Source organism: Chrysemys picta, chromosome 11, assembly GCF_011386835.1.
Source record: "Chrysemys picta bellii isolate R12L10 chromosome 11, ASM1138683v2, whole genome shotgun sequence".
In the NCBI taxonomy this organism is placed as follows: Eukaryota; Metazoa; Chordata; order Testudines; family Emydidae; genus Chrysemys; species Chrysemys picta.
The window spans coordinates 3,555,670-3,571,960 of NC_088801.1; the positions used below are offsets into that span (position 1 = coordinate 3,555,670).

A 16,291-nucleotide genomic window follows, 5' to 3' on the forward strand; every position below is an offset into this window, starting at 1 on the left:
AAACATTTTGGTGGCCTTTTCAATAATGCTTTTGATAAAAGGGAGGGGAAAAATGCGCCTACAAATTTGGGAAATGGAAAAATGTCTCTGTTTTTTGAACTCCGTGCAAAAATGCAAAAAAATAACGAAGTTTTGAAATTTTTCACAGTTTTTTCCCCATCTACGTTTAGAATGAACGTGCTAGCCACTGGAGAATTGCATATCACAGCCTACGGAAGGCTGCATGGTACAGTGATTGTGCACCCAGTTATCAGCTAGAAGTCACTGAGTTTTACTTCTGTGTCAGATCCTGGTTCACAGCGCAGCCTTGAGAAACAGCATAACCATTCTTTGATTCATTTCCCAGCTTTAAAATGGGGAGGAAGTTTATCAAGGTGTTTCAACAATTTGCTTTGAAAAAAACCAACCATGTCTTATGCATTGTGTCCCTTGAGGGTGGAACGAGGGTGCGATTCCCAGATATTGGAGGGTATAAATGTTCTTGCCGCTCCCAGCAATCCTGGCCAACGTAGAGGGGTGGGGGGATTTGGACAGGAAAGCCCTTCTGAAGCGGAGATCTTGGTCAGTAGCACGCAGTAGGCTTTGTACGCTTAATCGGCGTGAGCATCTGTTCTCTATCCTCTTCTGGCCCCCGCAACTCTCCTTAACTGTCCGGCTTGTTCTGTGCGTTGTGCAAAGCCAAGGGATGGGCTCACAGAAGTGCAACCTGGGATGGATTCGTCCTGGCACTCACAGAAAGGTGCACCTGGAGAGTCAGTAGCTGCACATCTGGAAGGGTGGGACTGAGCCCATCGCAATGTGATTGTTTTCATCGGATGTGTAAAGCTAAGCAGGGTTTAGCTCGACACTGTGGAAAATATACCTGGGTTCCTTTCCGCGTGTACATTGCAATGGGGTTTTCCATGGCCTGATCCTGCTAGATAATGGGATAGAGAATTTGGCCAATAATATAGTACATTAGAATGGAAAGGAGCTGCAGTTTTTTCTGCACTACTCTAGTCAGACTGTCTGAATTGAATTTCTGCACTGTTGATTTATGTTTAAACAGCACCTTTTTGCACACACACACACACACACACACACACACACACACACACACACACACACACACACAGAGCCATCTTTTGAAGTCGGCTTCCAGTTTTGCAAGGGACAGTTACTTATGAGCATAAAATCGCAGGTGCAGATTTTCAATTTCTAATTTACTGGATATTCCTCCAGATCTGACTAGCTGAATGCTGAATATTTGAATTTCTACCTGCAGCATCAGAGCATGGAGTGAGGGCCCTTTACAAATAATACCCTGTATGTATCAGGGTCTATCTCTGGCATTTTTAGGGTTATAACGAGCTCTGCTTGGGGTGTGTTCCCACCCGCCCTCAACTGTTCATGTGTCTCTTCCTTTGTTCTTATGATGTCATCCATAGAGCCTTCCAGAAAAATCAGAACAGACAAGATCTACATTTTTAATCTAAAAAATATGCGGAATTCTCTTTTCTGCCCCCAACCTTGGCACACCCACCTCCTCTCTTCTTTGCCCATGACCCTGATTTTCCTTGTGTCACTAGACGCTCTGCATGAAGAGACGATGCTGGCATTCTGCAGCCCTTTCTCCTGAAGGCTGACTCATTCACACGGACTGGCTAATTTTGGTCGGGGCAGGGAGCGGGATTTGATTACTGAAGCGGGGGAAGGTGTGTTACCCCAATTCTGCAGGTCACCCTAAGCAGCACTTTGGCCCTAGGCCGAGCCGACCCAAGTGCTGGGTTCGGCCAAAATACCGAAACCCACCTGGAATGTTCTGTATGAAAAGATTATCCCAGCTCCCTGCAGAGGTCAGCTCCTGCCCCATCCGATTATGCAGGGTGGGGCAGGGCTGAACCGGGAGGTTATACCCAAAGGGCTTGACTCACACATTCCCCACTCCCGTCTCTGAAAAAAACTGGGCACTTGCTTGGGTTTTTAGTGCAGGGAAGCACAGGCCCTGAAAGGAAAAGAGAGAGGCTCTGTCTGACCGCCAGTGTTCTTGTACCCTAGAGGGTAACGAACGCTAGGTGCGGTACAGGCAGACGGTACCTGGCAGCCTCTACCCCAAAGAGCTCACAGGCTACAGGCAATCAGACAAATAGACCAGGGCCGGGGTGGGAGGAGACTGGGTAAGAGAATAATAGGGGCTGCTCACCTGTCTTCTGAGAGGAGACTCAAAGAGCTTGGCTTGTTTAGCCGAACCAAAAGAAGGCTGAGGGGAGGGATGACTGCTCTCTAGAAATATGTCCGAGGGATAAATACCAGGGAGGGAGAGGAATTATTTAAGCTCGGTACCAATGTGGACACAAGAACAAATGGATATAAACTGGCCATCAGGAAGTTTAGACTTGAAATTAGACGAAGGTTTCTAACCTAGGAGCAGGGCTGCTCTGGCCTTTTCATTCTGTGGGCCACTGCACCAGAGACCCTTCTCCCCTCCTACAATTCGCTGGAAGAGCCAGGCCCACGCAGGCGAGGTTGGGGCTAAGATAACCCCAGAGATCTCTGGCATCTCTAGTGCAGTGGGCGGCATAGCAGTAAATCTGCCCAATGGCTGTGATGGGATGTTGGATGGGGGGGGATCTGAGTTACTGCAGAGAATTCTTTCCTGGGTGCTGGCTGGTGAGTCTTGCCCACACGCTCAGGGTTTAGCTGATCGCCATACTTGGGGTCGGGAAGGAATTTTCCTCCAGGGCAGATTGGCAAAGGCCCTGGGGGTTTTCGCCTTCCTCTGCAGCGTGGGGCACGGGTCACTTGCTGGAGGATTCTCTGCACCTTGAAGTCTTTAAACCAGGATTTGAGGACTTCAGTGGCTCAGACATAGGTCAGGGGTTTGTTACAGGAGTGGGTGGGGGAGATTCTGTGGCCTGCGTTGTGCAGGAGGTTAGACTAGACCATCATAATAGACTTATAGACTTCAAGGTCAGAAGAGACCATGATTCTTAGCCACTCAGGAGTCGTGCTGACACTAACTAATCATCGTAGAGGTCTGTTTTATTTCCAGCGGTGTGTTGCATACGCTGCCCACTGCATTAGAGATGCCAGAGATCTCTGGGGTTACCTTAGCCCCGACCTCGCCTGCGCAGGACTGGCTCTTCCAGTGAATTGTAGGAGGGGAGAAGCAGGACCGGCTCCAGGGTTTTTGCCGCCCCAAGCGGCGGGAAAAAAAAAAACAAACAAACCGCGATCGCAATTGCAATCGGCGGCACTCTGGCGGCAGCTCCACCGCGCTGCTTTCTTCTTCGGCGGGAATTTGGCGGCAGGTGCTTCCCTCCGAGAGGGACCTGCCGCCGAACAGCCCGATGTGCCGCCCCTTCCCCTTGGCCGCCGCAAGCACCTGCTTGCTGGGCTGGTGCCTGGAGCCGGCCCTGGGGAGAAGGGTCCAGGGAAGGAGGGGATCTCTGCTGCAGTGGCCACAGAATGAAAAGGCCGGAAAAGCCCTGCTCTTAGACATGAGGCTTTGCGAGACAAGGAGGCAAGGCCGGCTGGTGGGTGAACCTCAGGTCTTTGCGGGCAATGCCACTCACGTCATATGGGTCCCTGGTATAACACCCTCCCCCCACCTCGTTTCCTTCGGGAAGAGTCCGAAATTCACGCTGGGTGCTGGCCGGGAGAAGCGGGAAGGCAGGTCGGTGACAGCACAGCTGTGCCATGCCTGGCTTGGCACCAGCCCACAGTGACGCCAGGCCCTGATGTGGTGTGGATGGCATTAGCAGGAGCCCCCCGTGGGCCATGTGGAGATGGGGCTAGCACTGATGAGGATGGGCGGGAGGCGGGGGTGGGTATATTTTCCCGAGCCTCCTGGACTCGCTCATGCATTCAAACCAGGCCACTGTGCAGCCCTGCCGCCCGGGCAAAGGCAGGGTCAGGGCAAGGTCCCCCGTGTAGGCGGAAAGTAGGACAGCCATGGCGGCAGGGCCCAGTGGAGCATGAGAACGGGGCGTCTCCGTTAGGAAAGGCGGGAACAATCCCAGTGCTCATTTGCCGGCTCCCTCGGAGGAGGGCTGCGGAGAAGAGGGGAAGGGAGGCAGGCAAGAACTGGGTGTCTATACCCGGGGGACTGGGGCCAAAGAGGGAGCCAGGCAGGGGGGAGAGGAGGAATGGGGTGAGTGTGGAAGGGGGTAGGAGACGGAAGCCTTGTGGGGCTGAAGGGGGAGGGACCAGAGCTCTGGGAACAGTCTCTGCGAAGCCACCTCCGGGGGCAAAGGGGGACAGGTCTCCAAAGCCTGGAAACTGCGCTGCTGTCTGAGCAGAGTGACCGCGTCCGGAGCCCCCACGGCTCGCGGCGGGGGTGACCTGGGCCAATGGCTGCTCAGCGAGTTCGTGGCTCGCAGGCTCCAAAGAGAGGGGCCGGGCGAGGGTTGTCACCCTGCACTGGCCGGTCGGAAAGCCGGCAAGTTCTGTCGGGCTCCATCCCCTCCGGCGTCGAGGGGACTGGCTCTGCCATCCTTCCTGCCATGCAGCGATGGGGTGGGAAGGATGGGAGACTGTAGCAAGGTTTCTCCCCTCAGCTTTGGGAGTTACCTTGTTTGAGAGGATGGAGGTGGGCCGCTGCAGATGGTTGCCCTGCAGCTGTCCTGCGGGTTGCAGGGAAATGCGTGTTGCTGAACGGCCCGGACCTGGGCTCGTGGTTCAACACAATAGCGAGTTTCGGTTCTTGAGACGATCGTTGCTGCTTCCTGGGGTTCAGAGAAGCCACCTCACTTCGCCCCCAGCGTGCACCAGTGCACCCCAAGGAACTGCCCTTCCTTCCCCTTGCCGGTGCTCTCGGGACACCCCGAACCCAGCCGCTTCCAGAAACGGAACGAGGCCATCCCGAGGCACCAGCCCTGGGGGCGACAGGCCGAGATAACCCTCGGCAATGCAGCGGGCAGAGATGGGCCTTTAACTGCCTGCTCAGGGGCGGCTCCTGTTTGCTTTTCTCACCTGCGGCTCGTAAGAGAGAGACCCTGGGGGTTGGAGATGGGAGATGGGAGAGTCCATCTCGCTGCGGGCCCAAGAGGGGAAGTTCGGGATAACCCCGTGAAGGTTCATGCAAGGGTTAGAGCCAGCTCGTGCCTCTGTTGGTGAACATACTTGGAGATAAATGCCTCGAGGTTGGGGGACTAGGGCACGTCTAAACTGGAGCTGGGTAGGTCTCGTTACGCCGCCAGCTCCAGTCTAGACGTACGCTCCGTAGGAAGTTCAGTTTGGCTGGATCTGAATTAAGGCGCGCCCTGTCCGAGAAGCCGCCTCTGCAGCTGGCCTTGGCACCTTAAAAAGACACCAGGTTTTGCCTGCCTTGGGCACCTCGTGTGACTGGGCGTGCAGCAGAAACCGACGCAGTCGGAGTCTCATTTTAGAGGGAGGTGGGCCAGGGGTTACGTCCGGCCAGGCATGCGGTGATTCTGTTTAGCCAGCTGCACCTCTGGCGGGTGTGATTTTTAAAGGATGCCGAGGACTGGCTACTCGTGGGCACGGCGGTGCCTACAATGTGTAACAGGACGAAGCTGTGCGTTGCACAAGACTCGTGTAGGGGGGAATGACGGGGGAAGACGATTCAGAGGGGGACGGGGGACGCTTCACAGTCCCGAGGCTGATCTGACATTGCAGTGCTGTGACCCGGCCTACGGGACATCCACGGCCTCTCGCGGAGCCCCGTTCTGAGCTCCCGCAATGCCCGTTGGCTTCGTCGGGATTGCCCGTGCTCAGCGGCAGCCCGGACCAGCTTTGCAATGCGTAGGCTGGCCCCCTGTTGCATCTTTTGGCAACACCCTAGCGGGGGGAAGGGGGGGATTTAATTCATTGCTTGGGGAGGGGGATGATGGGGATGCAGTAGATTTCCCAGATCAGCTGTCGGGGCCACCACGGGGTTATCGATTTGTGGTTGACGTTCGGGCCCTGGCTGTGATCGGCCCCGATCCTGGGCTGCAGCCAAAGGGCAAGTGCATGCCAACCTCCCCGGGTCAGTCGCCAGCTTCACCCTTCCTTTCCTTTCGCCCCCCAGGGCCCAGGAGCTATGTGGAGTCGGTGGCCCGGAAGGCGGCGGGGGGTGGCGGGGGGGCGCCCCAGAGCCCCCCAACTCCGCAAGCTTACAGTACTGAGACGCCGATGAGGAACGGGGCCTTCATGAACTCCTTCGCCCCCCCCAGCCCCATCTCCACCAGCAGCCCCATTCACAGCATGGACGGGTAAGGAGAGCCGAGCTCTGGCGACCAGCAGTGACCAGGCACTGTAGCGCTGGATTTAACTCCAGGAGTGCTTTGCCCTGCAGCCCTTCCTCGCCTGAACACGCCCATCGATGACTTGGGTCCCACGAATAAGGGCCGTGCGGCGGTCAGTTTGCAGCGGTGCATTCTCATGCTTCAGGGTGTCAACTGTCAGCACAGGGGTCAGGAAGGGTTACTGCCCCGCCCCACCCTCAGCTACAGCATGGCAGCTGTGAGACAGGTGCATTATGGGCTTTTCCTCCTTCCTGTGAAGCATCATTGTCCGCTGCAGGATAGATGGCCCAACAGCCAGGTCTGGTGCAGCGGCCGCCATGTGCCAGCGACGGGGATAAGCCACACGCTTATCTCCAGCTTGGAGTCTCAGACCCTCTGGTGGCATCGCTGCATTTGGCTGCCGAGGGACTGATTGTGGTGCCCTGAGCTCCTGCTAGAGCAGCAGGGCAGAAAACACAAGGGGAGAAACCTGGGGCTGAACGGGGCAATTTTCAAAGCCTCCAAGTGTCCATTAAACCTGGGTTTTTCAAAGGGATTTAAAGGAATTAGGTGCTGTGATCCCATTGAATTCCATCGGGTCCTTTGGAAATCCCAACCTATGTGTGTGCGAGAGAGCAAGGGTTGGTTTGTAGGACAGTCAGGAGAAGTGTGTGTAAGTGGTTGTGCCTGGGGGGACATGGATGTGTGTGTGGGGGAGAGGTTGTGTTGGGGGGGACATGGGTGTGTAAGGGGGGAGAGGTTGTGTCTAGGGGGGACATTGGTGTGTGTGTGTGTGGGAGGTTGTGCCTGGGGGGGACCTGGGTGTGTGTGTGTGTGTGTGTGTGTGTGAGGTTGTGTCTGGGGGGACCTGGGTGTGTGTGTGTAGGTGGTTGTGTCTAGGGGGACATGAGGGTATGGGGCGGAGGTTGTGTCTGGGGGGACATGGGTGTGTTGTGGGGTTGTGTCTGGTGGGGACATGGATGTGAGGGGTGGTGGTTGTGGTGTGTGTGTGTGTGTGTGTATGTGGCTTTTCCGTGTGTATTAGAGAGGGCCTGTGGTTGTGCGGGTGTGAGGGGGGTTGTGTGTGTGAATGAGGATGTGAGTAGTCGAAGAGAGGGTGGGTGTGTACGAGACAGTTTGGGAAGGGTGTGCGTGTAGCTGGTTGTGTGTAGGGGGAACATGGGTGTATGTGTGGTTGCGTGTGCGCTTGGGAGGTGTGCATATGCACACATGTAGGGTTATATGTGCATGTGTGTGCATGCATGTTGGATTGTGTGCGAGTGAGGTGTTCGCCCGCCATGCACAAAGCCCCTTTCCGACTTACCCCACAGCCTCCCTCCGAAGCCAGTGAGATCTGGGGGTGCCCAGCGCCAGGGCATTGTGCAGGATCAGGTCCCAAGCGACTGACCGACTCCTGCACACCCAGTGTTTCCCCTTTGCTGGGCTCATTGTGAACCACGGGGGGGCCGGCCGCCCCCAGGGCCGCTCCGTGTGGTTTTGACTAAGGACACGCTCAGGCGCGCGGCCGCAATGGTGGGTCGGTCCCTGCTCAGGCCCGGGTGACCCATCAGTCGGGCATCAGGGGAACCCAGGAGACAAAAACCCAAGGCCCCGACCACCAGTGGGCGCTGAAGCCGCCGTGGCATTTTCCTCTGAATGCTCCAAGGTGCTGCAGATTCCGTCTCTAATTCAGGAGTGGGAAAACTACGGCCCGCGAGCCGCATCCGGCCCATCAGTCATTTTAATCTGGCCCTCGAGCTCCTGCTGGGGAGTGGGGTCTGGGGCTTGTGCTCCGCACGGCTCCCGGATGCAGCATCTGCTGCCCCCGCCCCAAGCACCGCCCCCACAGCTGCCATTGGCTGGGAACTGCAGCCAATGGGAGCTGCAGGGGCCGTGCCTGCAGATGGGGCAGCGCGCAGAGCCGCCTGGCTGCACCTCCGTGTAGGAGCTGGCTGGAAGGGGGACATGCTGCTGCTTCCAGGAGCTTTTTGAGGTAAGCGCAGCCCGGAGCCTGCACCCCTGAGCGCCCCCGCCACGCCCCAACCCCTGACCCCCCAGCCCAGAGCCCCCTCCCGCCCTCCGTACTCCTCATCCCCAGCCCCACCCCAGAGCCCACACCTCCAGCCAGAGTCCTCCCGCACCCCAACCCCAATTTCGTCAGCATTCATGGCCCTCCATTTAATTTCCATACCCTGATGTGGCCCTCGGGCCAAAACATTTGCCGACCCCGATCTAATTCCTTCTGCAGTTCAGGCATTCCTCCTGAGCTGCGTGGTATTATGAATTTCTTCGGAAGGTGTCACCATCACCAGGGTGCCTGGGCATCAGTCCCATCACGTATGGCTCAGAGGGACGAGCAGCCCGCTCTGCTCTCTCTTCCCTCCACGGGCCGAGCTGTTTGCCTACCATAGACAGAGTCAGAGACCAGGGGTACGTAGGCATTGGCCTCCCTGCTGGAAGCATCCTGCCCTTGTAAGAGAAGGTTCCGTAGACGGTTATGTACTGCTGCTGCCGGGTTCCTCCCCAGAGGTGCAGGATGGCTGCATTTCAGTGTAGGCGTCGATCGTTTGTTTCAGCGTGATCCAGTAGACAGGGCACTGGGAATGGAAGTCAGGGGAACTGGGTCGCTGCTTCACCTGGCCAGGTCACTTGGCCGCTCCGTGCCTGTTTCCCTATCTGTGCTATCTCTAGAAGGAAACATACTCTCCTTTGAAAGCACCTTGAGAGCTCAGGCCCAGATCCTCAAAGCTATTCAGACATCTAACGCCCGCTGGCATCAGTGCAAGTTAGGGACCTGAATCCTCGGGGGCCAGGTTCTGACTTGTACGATCATGATGTATTTGTCTAACACTCTGCAGGATCCTTCGGGTTGTAAAGTTCTCCCTGGTGTCTCGAGATGGCACAGTGCTGCTAGGTTGGGCAGGGGCAGACCCATGTTTCCAGGCTAGATAGAGAGGAACAAAGGTTCAAAGCTTCCCGCCTAAGCTGTCGAGGCGGTAAATGGCTGCTTTGTTCCTACCTGCGTTTCCAGCCGGCCGGTGGGTATTCCAGAGGGAAGGTCTGGGTTGGGCACGCCCCGACAGCAGTTTGCAGCCAGACGCTAAGCTGGGATGCTGGAAAATGGGGCCTTGGCACAAGCATCTGGGGCCCGAAGGAGCCAATTCCACAGCAAAGGGAGGGTGATCTTGTGGCTCGGACAACGAAGTGGGGGCTTGGGAGGTCTGGGTTTGATCCTCGGCTCTGCCACAGATTTTCTAGGTGGCCTTGGGCAAGTTACTCACAAAAGATCCTCAACGGTATCGAGCCACCTAACGCCCACTGAAATCAATGGGCCTTTAAGGATCTGGGTCTTGCTCTCCCAGTGCCTCAGGTGGGCTGTGGTGACTCACCTACATGAGGTGCCCTGAGGCTACGGTGAGGTGCCCCAGAGGGAGGCCAGTTACTGACTCAGGCAGCCGTGAGCCTGGCCGGGAGCGCTGCGAGCTGAGCTCTTCTCCTCTTGCCTTTCCCAGGGTGTCGATCCGCAGCTACCCGTCCGAGAGCAGCGGCCACAGCACCGCCACGCCCCCGCGGCCCTCGGCCGAGTCCAGCTTCCAGGCGCCGTCGGCACACAGCAGCTACCAAAACGCCTCGCCAGCGTCCTTCAGCCAGGGGGGCTATGCCAGCCCCGAGTACCCCGATGGCCGAGCCGGCGCGAGGTCGCAGCCCCAGGTCAGCGTGGTGGGTGTTCACGTCCTGCCGGGGAGCCCCCACACCCTTCAAAGGACGGTGGCCACCAACACGCCTCCAAGCCCCGGCTTTGGGCGAAGACCACTCAATTCCGGCGCGGTGGCCGCTCCCGGGAGCCCCGGCCTGGGCAGGCACATCATGTATGGCTATTCCACCCCGGAGGAGCAGCGTCCCACGCTGTCCCGGCAAAGCAGCGCCTCGGGGTACCAGCCCCCCTCCACCCCGTCGTTCCCCGTCTCCCCGGCCTACTATCCCGGCCTGAGCAGCCCGCAGTCCTCCTCCCCGGACTCCGCCACCTACCGGCAGGGCAGCCCCACGCTGCAGCCGCTGCTGCCCGAGAAGAGGAGGATGTCGGCCGGGGAGCGGTCCAACAGCCTGCCTAACTACGCCACGGTGAATGGCAAGATGTCCTCGCCCGTCTCCAGCGGCATGTCCAGCCCCAGCAGCGGGAGCAGCGTGGCGTACCCGCACACCCTGCCTGACTTCTCCAAACTCTCGCTGCCAGGTAGGGTGCAGAGTGGGAACCCTAGAGCATGGGGCAGACGCTTGGGGGTTGGGACTCTGGAGAGAGTGTCTGATGTATTTAGGATCCTGTCCAGCCCCTCAGCACACTGCTCTCTCCTCGCTCTCTTAAGATTACGTGCTGCGATCCACAGAACGGGCACGCTCCACTCTTATCCCCGGGCATCTGTACAGCACCCTCCACCTACAGGGGCTAGATTATTTCCTGCTCGCTGCACTCCTTCACCAGGAACGCGTGGACAGTTATTACTCTGGTCCCAGCGCTACTGGCCTGCCTACCACTGCTCTGGGATTCTCTTCGGTACAACCTCCTGCATGCGTGTGCCCTGCAGTTCACAGAGCTGCTGGGAATGGTAGGGGTTGCGTATCTGCTTCGATTTACTTCCGACGTCAGGATATATATATATAGGAGTCACCGGTGGGGCCCAGGTCCACCCCCCTCTTTTCCGTCTTCTAAAATTAGCTGTCGGAATCAAAACAGGAAAATCCAGAGCGAGCATCAAAGGAAGAACCACCGTGCAGTTTATGTCAAAAACACAACAGCTTGCAGACAATGAGGTCAAAGCGACTCGGTCTGATATAGTCCTTTGCCTGGCCACCTGCGGCGCAGAGCTGAATCCAGCACTCTCTGGAGAAGCATTTTGTCAAGGGGCTCTGTCTGCTTCATCAGAGTCTGGCGGAAATGTCCCGACCCGCGCTTGTTACAGGCAACCCCTCAACTGGTGGTGCCCAGTGCAGATCCCCTGAAATCCGGGCAGCTAAGAGCTGGTCCTGTGTTTTGATAGGACCAGCACGTAGTGTCCTAGGCCATAAGCCATCCGGTCTCGGCGCACCTGACAGGTTAGTCCAGGGGTGGCCAACCTGGAGCTCCGGAGCCGCACGCGGCTCTTCAGAAGTTAATACGCGGCTCCTTGTATAGGCGCCGACTCCGGGGCTGGAGCTACAGGTGCCAACTTTCCACTGTGCCGGGGGTGCTCACTGCTCAACCCCTGGCTCTGCCACAGGCCCTGCCCCCACTCCACCGCTTCCCGCCCCCTCCCCTGAGCCTGCCGTGCCCTCGCTCCTCCCCCCTCCCACCCAGAGCCTCCTGCATGCCACGAAACCGCTGATTGTGGCGGGCGGGAGGCATGGGGCGGGAGAGGGAGCCGCTGATCGGCGAGGCTGCTGGCAGGCGGGAGGCACTGGCGGGGGGCGGGGGAGCTGATGGGGGGCTGCTGATGTATAACTGTGGCTCTTTGGCAATGTAGATTGGTAAATTCTGGCTCCTTCTCATGCTCAGGTTGGACACCCCTGGGTTAGTCTGTTACCATGTATGTCCCTGATCCTTGAAACTCTTGGGCACATGCTTAATTCTCAGCATATGAGTATCCCCATCAATGTTGAAGCCTATGCATAAGTGTTTGCCGGCTCGGGGCCCTTGTGAGCTCTAGATGGAATTAGAGGTGGGGTCAGGATATTTACAAGGGTTAAAGGAAGATTAAGATATTTCTGCTTTCAAAGTGATGCGGCTAAACGAGACCAGTAAGAGCATCTGTTCCTGTCCTGTTCTCTGGGAGAGCTGCACCTTGAGATCCCTCTGGATTGTGAATCTGGAGCGGCTCTAAACATGTCTCGAATGCTTCCCTTGATTGTTCCTCTCCTTCCCCGCTCTCAGACAGCAGCCCCGAGACCCGGGCCAACGTGAAGTTTGTCCAGGACACCTCCAAGTATTGGTACAAGCCGGAGATTTCCAGGGAGCAGGGTGAGTAGCCAGCCCCGGTGACAAAGCAGCAGCGGGGAGGGGGGCGATGGGAATTGGGAATCAGTGTGCAGGCGTGTGCTGGCTCTGAGACCCGCGTGGGTTATCCCAGTCCTGGATCATTTTGCCCACATCCCAGCATTATGGCAGGATTACTTCCCAATCTCTTCCCCTCCTCCCCACCAGCAGCCAATCCCCGACCCTCTTGGCGGTGCTGGAGCTGTGTCACTGATCCAGTGCAGTGTTCTCGACCCGTCTCAGCCCTCTGCAAGTGGGCATTGTTAACTCACTTGGGGGCATTCTCCCCACATTGCAACACCCCCTGACTGGCATGCCAGAGGGACGCCTGCCTTGGTACCGAGAGCTTGTCCCTGCAGAGGGGTAGCAACTGGCCAGGGCTTGTCTCTGTTCCCGCTGGCAATGTTGCCAGTATTTGCATTCGGCTAGGACTCTCCGCTTCCCTGCAGCAGAGAAATGACCTCACGGTCTGTGACCAGCCCCGTTTCCCGGTGAACCTCTGCGGCAGGCTCAGGGAAGAAGAGACAATGGGGCTGTCTGAGGAAGCGGCTCCTTGGGAAAAGGTTGTGGGTAGGTGGCAGGTAATGGGAGAGAGGAAGGATGGTTTGGCCCTAGTCTAGGCCCCAGGAAACCCAGGTTCAGTTCCTTGCTGTGCCACAGACACTCTCTGTGACCTCGGGCAAGTCATCAAATCCCAGAACTGTAGGGTGGAAGGGTCCTCGAGAGGTCATCAAGTCCAGCCCCTGGCACCAAGGAGACCCAGACCATCCCTGACAGGGGTTTGTCCAACCTGGTCTTAAAAACCTCCTGTGACAGGGATCCCACAACCTCCCTGGGCAGCCGATCCTGAACCACCCCTCACCATGAGAAAGGTTTTCCGAGTAACTAACCTAACTGTCCCTTGCTACAGATTAAGCCCGTTGCCGCTTGTCTCGTTTTCAAAAGGGATTTAGGCACATAGCCTATTGCCCATCAATCAGATATAGGCGTGTAAGTGCCTAAACCCCTTTTCAAAATGAAGTGTAGGTTCCTAAGTCAGTTAGGCATTGCACCGCTGAGCACAGTGCTGCCTACATACCTTTACAAACCTGGGCCTTGTGAGTGCGCCTCAGTCCCCATCTGTACCTCGGCACGGCCCCACCTCACAGGGGGTTGTGAGGATAGATACGGCAAAGACGGTCAGGTGCTCCGATACTCTGGTGAGGGGGCCAGCTAAGCACCTGACATACACAGGACAAGATGATGGGGAGGCCGACAGGAGGGACCTTGGATAGGGTGAAGCTACAGAGTTTGTCTCTGGATGCAAATTTCAGCTCTTGGTGTGTTGGAAGCTCCAATCATAGGTGCCAACTTTTCCTGGCGCCGGTGGGTGCTTGACGCCCCCCTCGCCCCCTGCCCCGCCCCCATTCCAACCCTTTCCCCAAAGTCCCCACCCCAACTCCGCCCCCTCCCTGCCCCTATTGAACTCCTTCCCCAAATCCCCGCCCAGGCCCCACCTCTTCCCCAAGCATGCTGTGTTCTCCCTCCTTCCCCCTCCCTCCCAGCGCTTGCCTCCGCGAAACAGCTGTTTCGCGGCGGCAAGCGCTGGGAGCTAGGGGGAGAAGCGGGGATGCCGCATGCTCAGGGGAGGAGGTGGAGGTGAGCTGGGGCGCGGCGGGCGGGGAGCTTGGCTGCACCCACCAATTTTTCCCCGTGGGTGCTTCAGCCCCGGAGCACCCACGGAGTCGGCGCCTATGGCTGCAATGTGCCCCGGGCTCGCAGTCTGCCTGGAGGAAGAGTGAGGCCGGGGGCTCTCAACCTTTCCAGGTGACTGTCCCCCTTTCAGGAAGCTGATTTGTCTGGCGTACCCCAAGTTACACCGCACTTCAAAACAACTTGCTGGCAAAATCTGACCGAAAAATACAACCGTGTCACCACGCACTAGTACTGACAAATGGCCGACTTGCTCATTTTTACCAGATCATTATCAAAGAACTGAACTGGGATATAAACATTGTCCTGACATTTCAGTGTGTGGTGTACAAGTCATCGTCTGTATGAAATTTTAATTTGCCCTGACTTTGCTGGTGCTTTTTCTTTAGCCTGTTGTACAATGAGGCCAATCTCTGGAGGAGTTGACCTACCCCCCGAAGACCTCCGCGTACCCTCAGGCGTACATGTACCCCTGGTTGAGAACCACTGGGTTAGGCTGCCGGCTGGGATAAAAGCCCCTGTCTGTGTGTCAGTGCATTTGCTCGATCCCTGCCGATCCCCCGTGGGAGAGCTCAGCGGCTCCTTCCGCCGGGGCAGGACCCCTGTGACATGGCAGAGATCTTGGAGTGTTAATTACTCCTGCTGACCTGTGTTGTGGCAGTGCGCAGACACCCCCGTCCAGAATCCAGGCCCCCAGGGTGCTAGGCTCTGTCCAGGTATATGGCGAACAGCAGGCCCTGTCCCAAAGACAATCTGAGTATGCGACGAGAGGCCGGGGACATATAGCCCAGGGACTGGGGTGGCACAAGGCGCAGATTGGTGCATTTTAAGGCCAAAGCAGGCCATTGGGATCCTCTCGTCTGCAGACAGAACACACCAGCTACCTGGCCACCGACAGGTTCATTTTCCCTAATGCCGGTTCCATTGACATGTGGGAGCCCAAACACCTCAGCCCCACAACCTGGCCCAGAACCACCTTTATTGCCTCATTCTGTCTGTTGTTCCTTCCCCGCCCCACTTGGCCGATGACGCAAAGGACAATATCCCCATTGAGAAAAACGGGAGGTGATCTCGGAGAGGGGGCTGGGAGTCAGGGCACCTGGGTTCTATCCCTGACTCGCTACGTGTCACCCCGGACTGGTGACATTGTTTCCCAGTTCCCCTTCTCTGCAGACTGGAAAATGATACTACTGCTAACCTCACGGGGAGGTGAAATTAACTAGCAGCTAATTAATATTTGTAAAGCACTCGCAGAGCCTCGGCTGGTGGCAGTACTTAACGCGCTCAAACGGTACCAGATCTCACAGCCCATTGGCCCCAGGAGGTCGGTAGGTGATTCTTATGATCTCCTTGTTACAAGGAGAAACTGAGGCACAAGGAGAAACTGAGGCCACATTATCAGATCTTGGGGGATGGTAACGCTCGGAGCCCATCTCTGTAACAGACACGTGCAGGGCCGACATTCAGACTGCCTGTACGCACTGAGAGCTGGCAAGAACGCTGGAGTGCTGCTACCGCTGCCCATCCTGCCTGTGGCCTTGTCCCCCTCACCCGTTGCTTGGATCCAGCTGTTGTCTCTTGTCTTATTCTTGGCTTGGAAGCAGGAGCCGAATTTTTGTTCTGTTTGTACCGCACCAAGCGCACTGGGGTCCTGGCCAGGACGCAGGCACCTAGGTGCTACAGTAAATATCAATAATACATAAGAATAACACCTCTGCACATGCCAAGATACTACGGTGATGGTCGCCACTTACTACAGAGAGGGATGGGGGGAGGGGGATGCTTAATGTTTGGCAGCCGTGTCTGAGAAATCAAGTGACGTGTCCAAAGGAGAGGACGGATTTGAGCCCAGCAGCGCCTGGCTCCCAAGTCGGTGCCTCGCCCATTGTAGAGACAAGGTGGGGGAGGTGATCTCTTTTATTGGGTCGACTTCCGTTGGAGAGACAGACAAGCTTTCAAGCCGGGCAGGGAAAGGTACTCCGAGTGTCACAGCTAAAGGCAAGGTGGGACAGATAGTCAGCACATACTGTGAGGAACCGTTCAAGGTAGAGTGCCCCGTTAACACCCCTGCAGTCGTAGGACATAAAGGGGGGGGATAGTGGATTTTGGATGGTTGTAATAAACCCCAAATCCAGCATCTCTGTTCAGTCCATGGTTTTTAGTGGCTAGCAGAGTTATGAATTGAAGATCGCAGGCTTGTCTTTTAAAAGCATTGTGCTGGTTTCCTTCGAGGACGGAGAGGTCAGACCTAGAGCGATCGCTTTGTGGAAAGTGTTCGCCCGCAGGTGATAGGGTGTGTTGGTCTTTGATCATTTTCCTGTGCGCGTTCATTCGAGAGCGCAGTCATTGTCTGGTTCCTCCCACATCATTGTTATTGGATGGG

At 56.9% G+C, this 16,291-nt stretch overlaps 1 protein-coding gene across 21 annotated transcripts in view; it reads left to right on the forward strand.

Moving 5' to 3' along the window:
• The window catches only part of TNS1 (tensin 1), a 251,427-nt gene that overhangs the window by 216,614 nt on the left and 18,522 nt on the right, over positions 1–16,291 (forward strand). For all 21 annotated transcript variants that reach the window (XM_065561395.1, XM_065561381.1, XM_065561385.1 and 18 more), the window contains 3 exons: positions 6,014–6,197; positions 9,722–10,443; positions 12,115–12,201. In XM_065561395.1, coding sequence (XP_065417467.1) covers positions 6,014–6,197; positions 9,722–10,443; positions 12,115–12,201 — 993 coding nt within the window. The remainder of the gene's footprint in view (positions 1–6,013; positions 6,198–9,721; positions 10,444–12,114; positions 12,202–16,291) is intronic.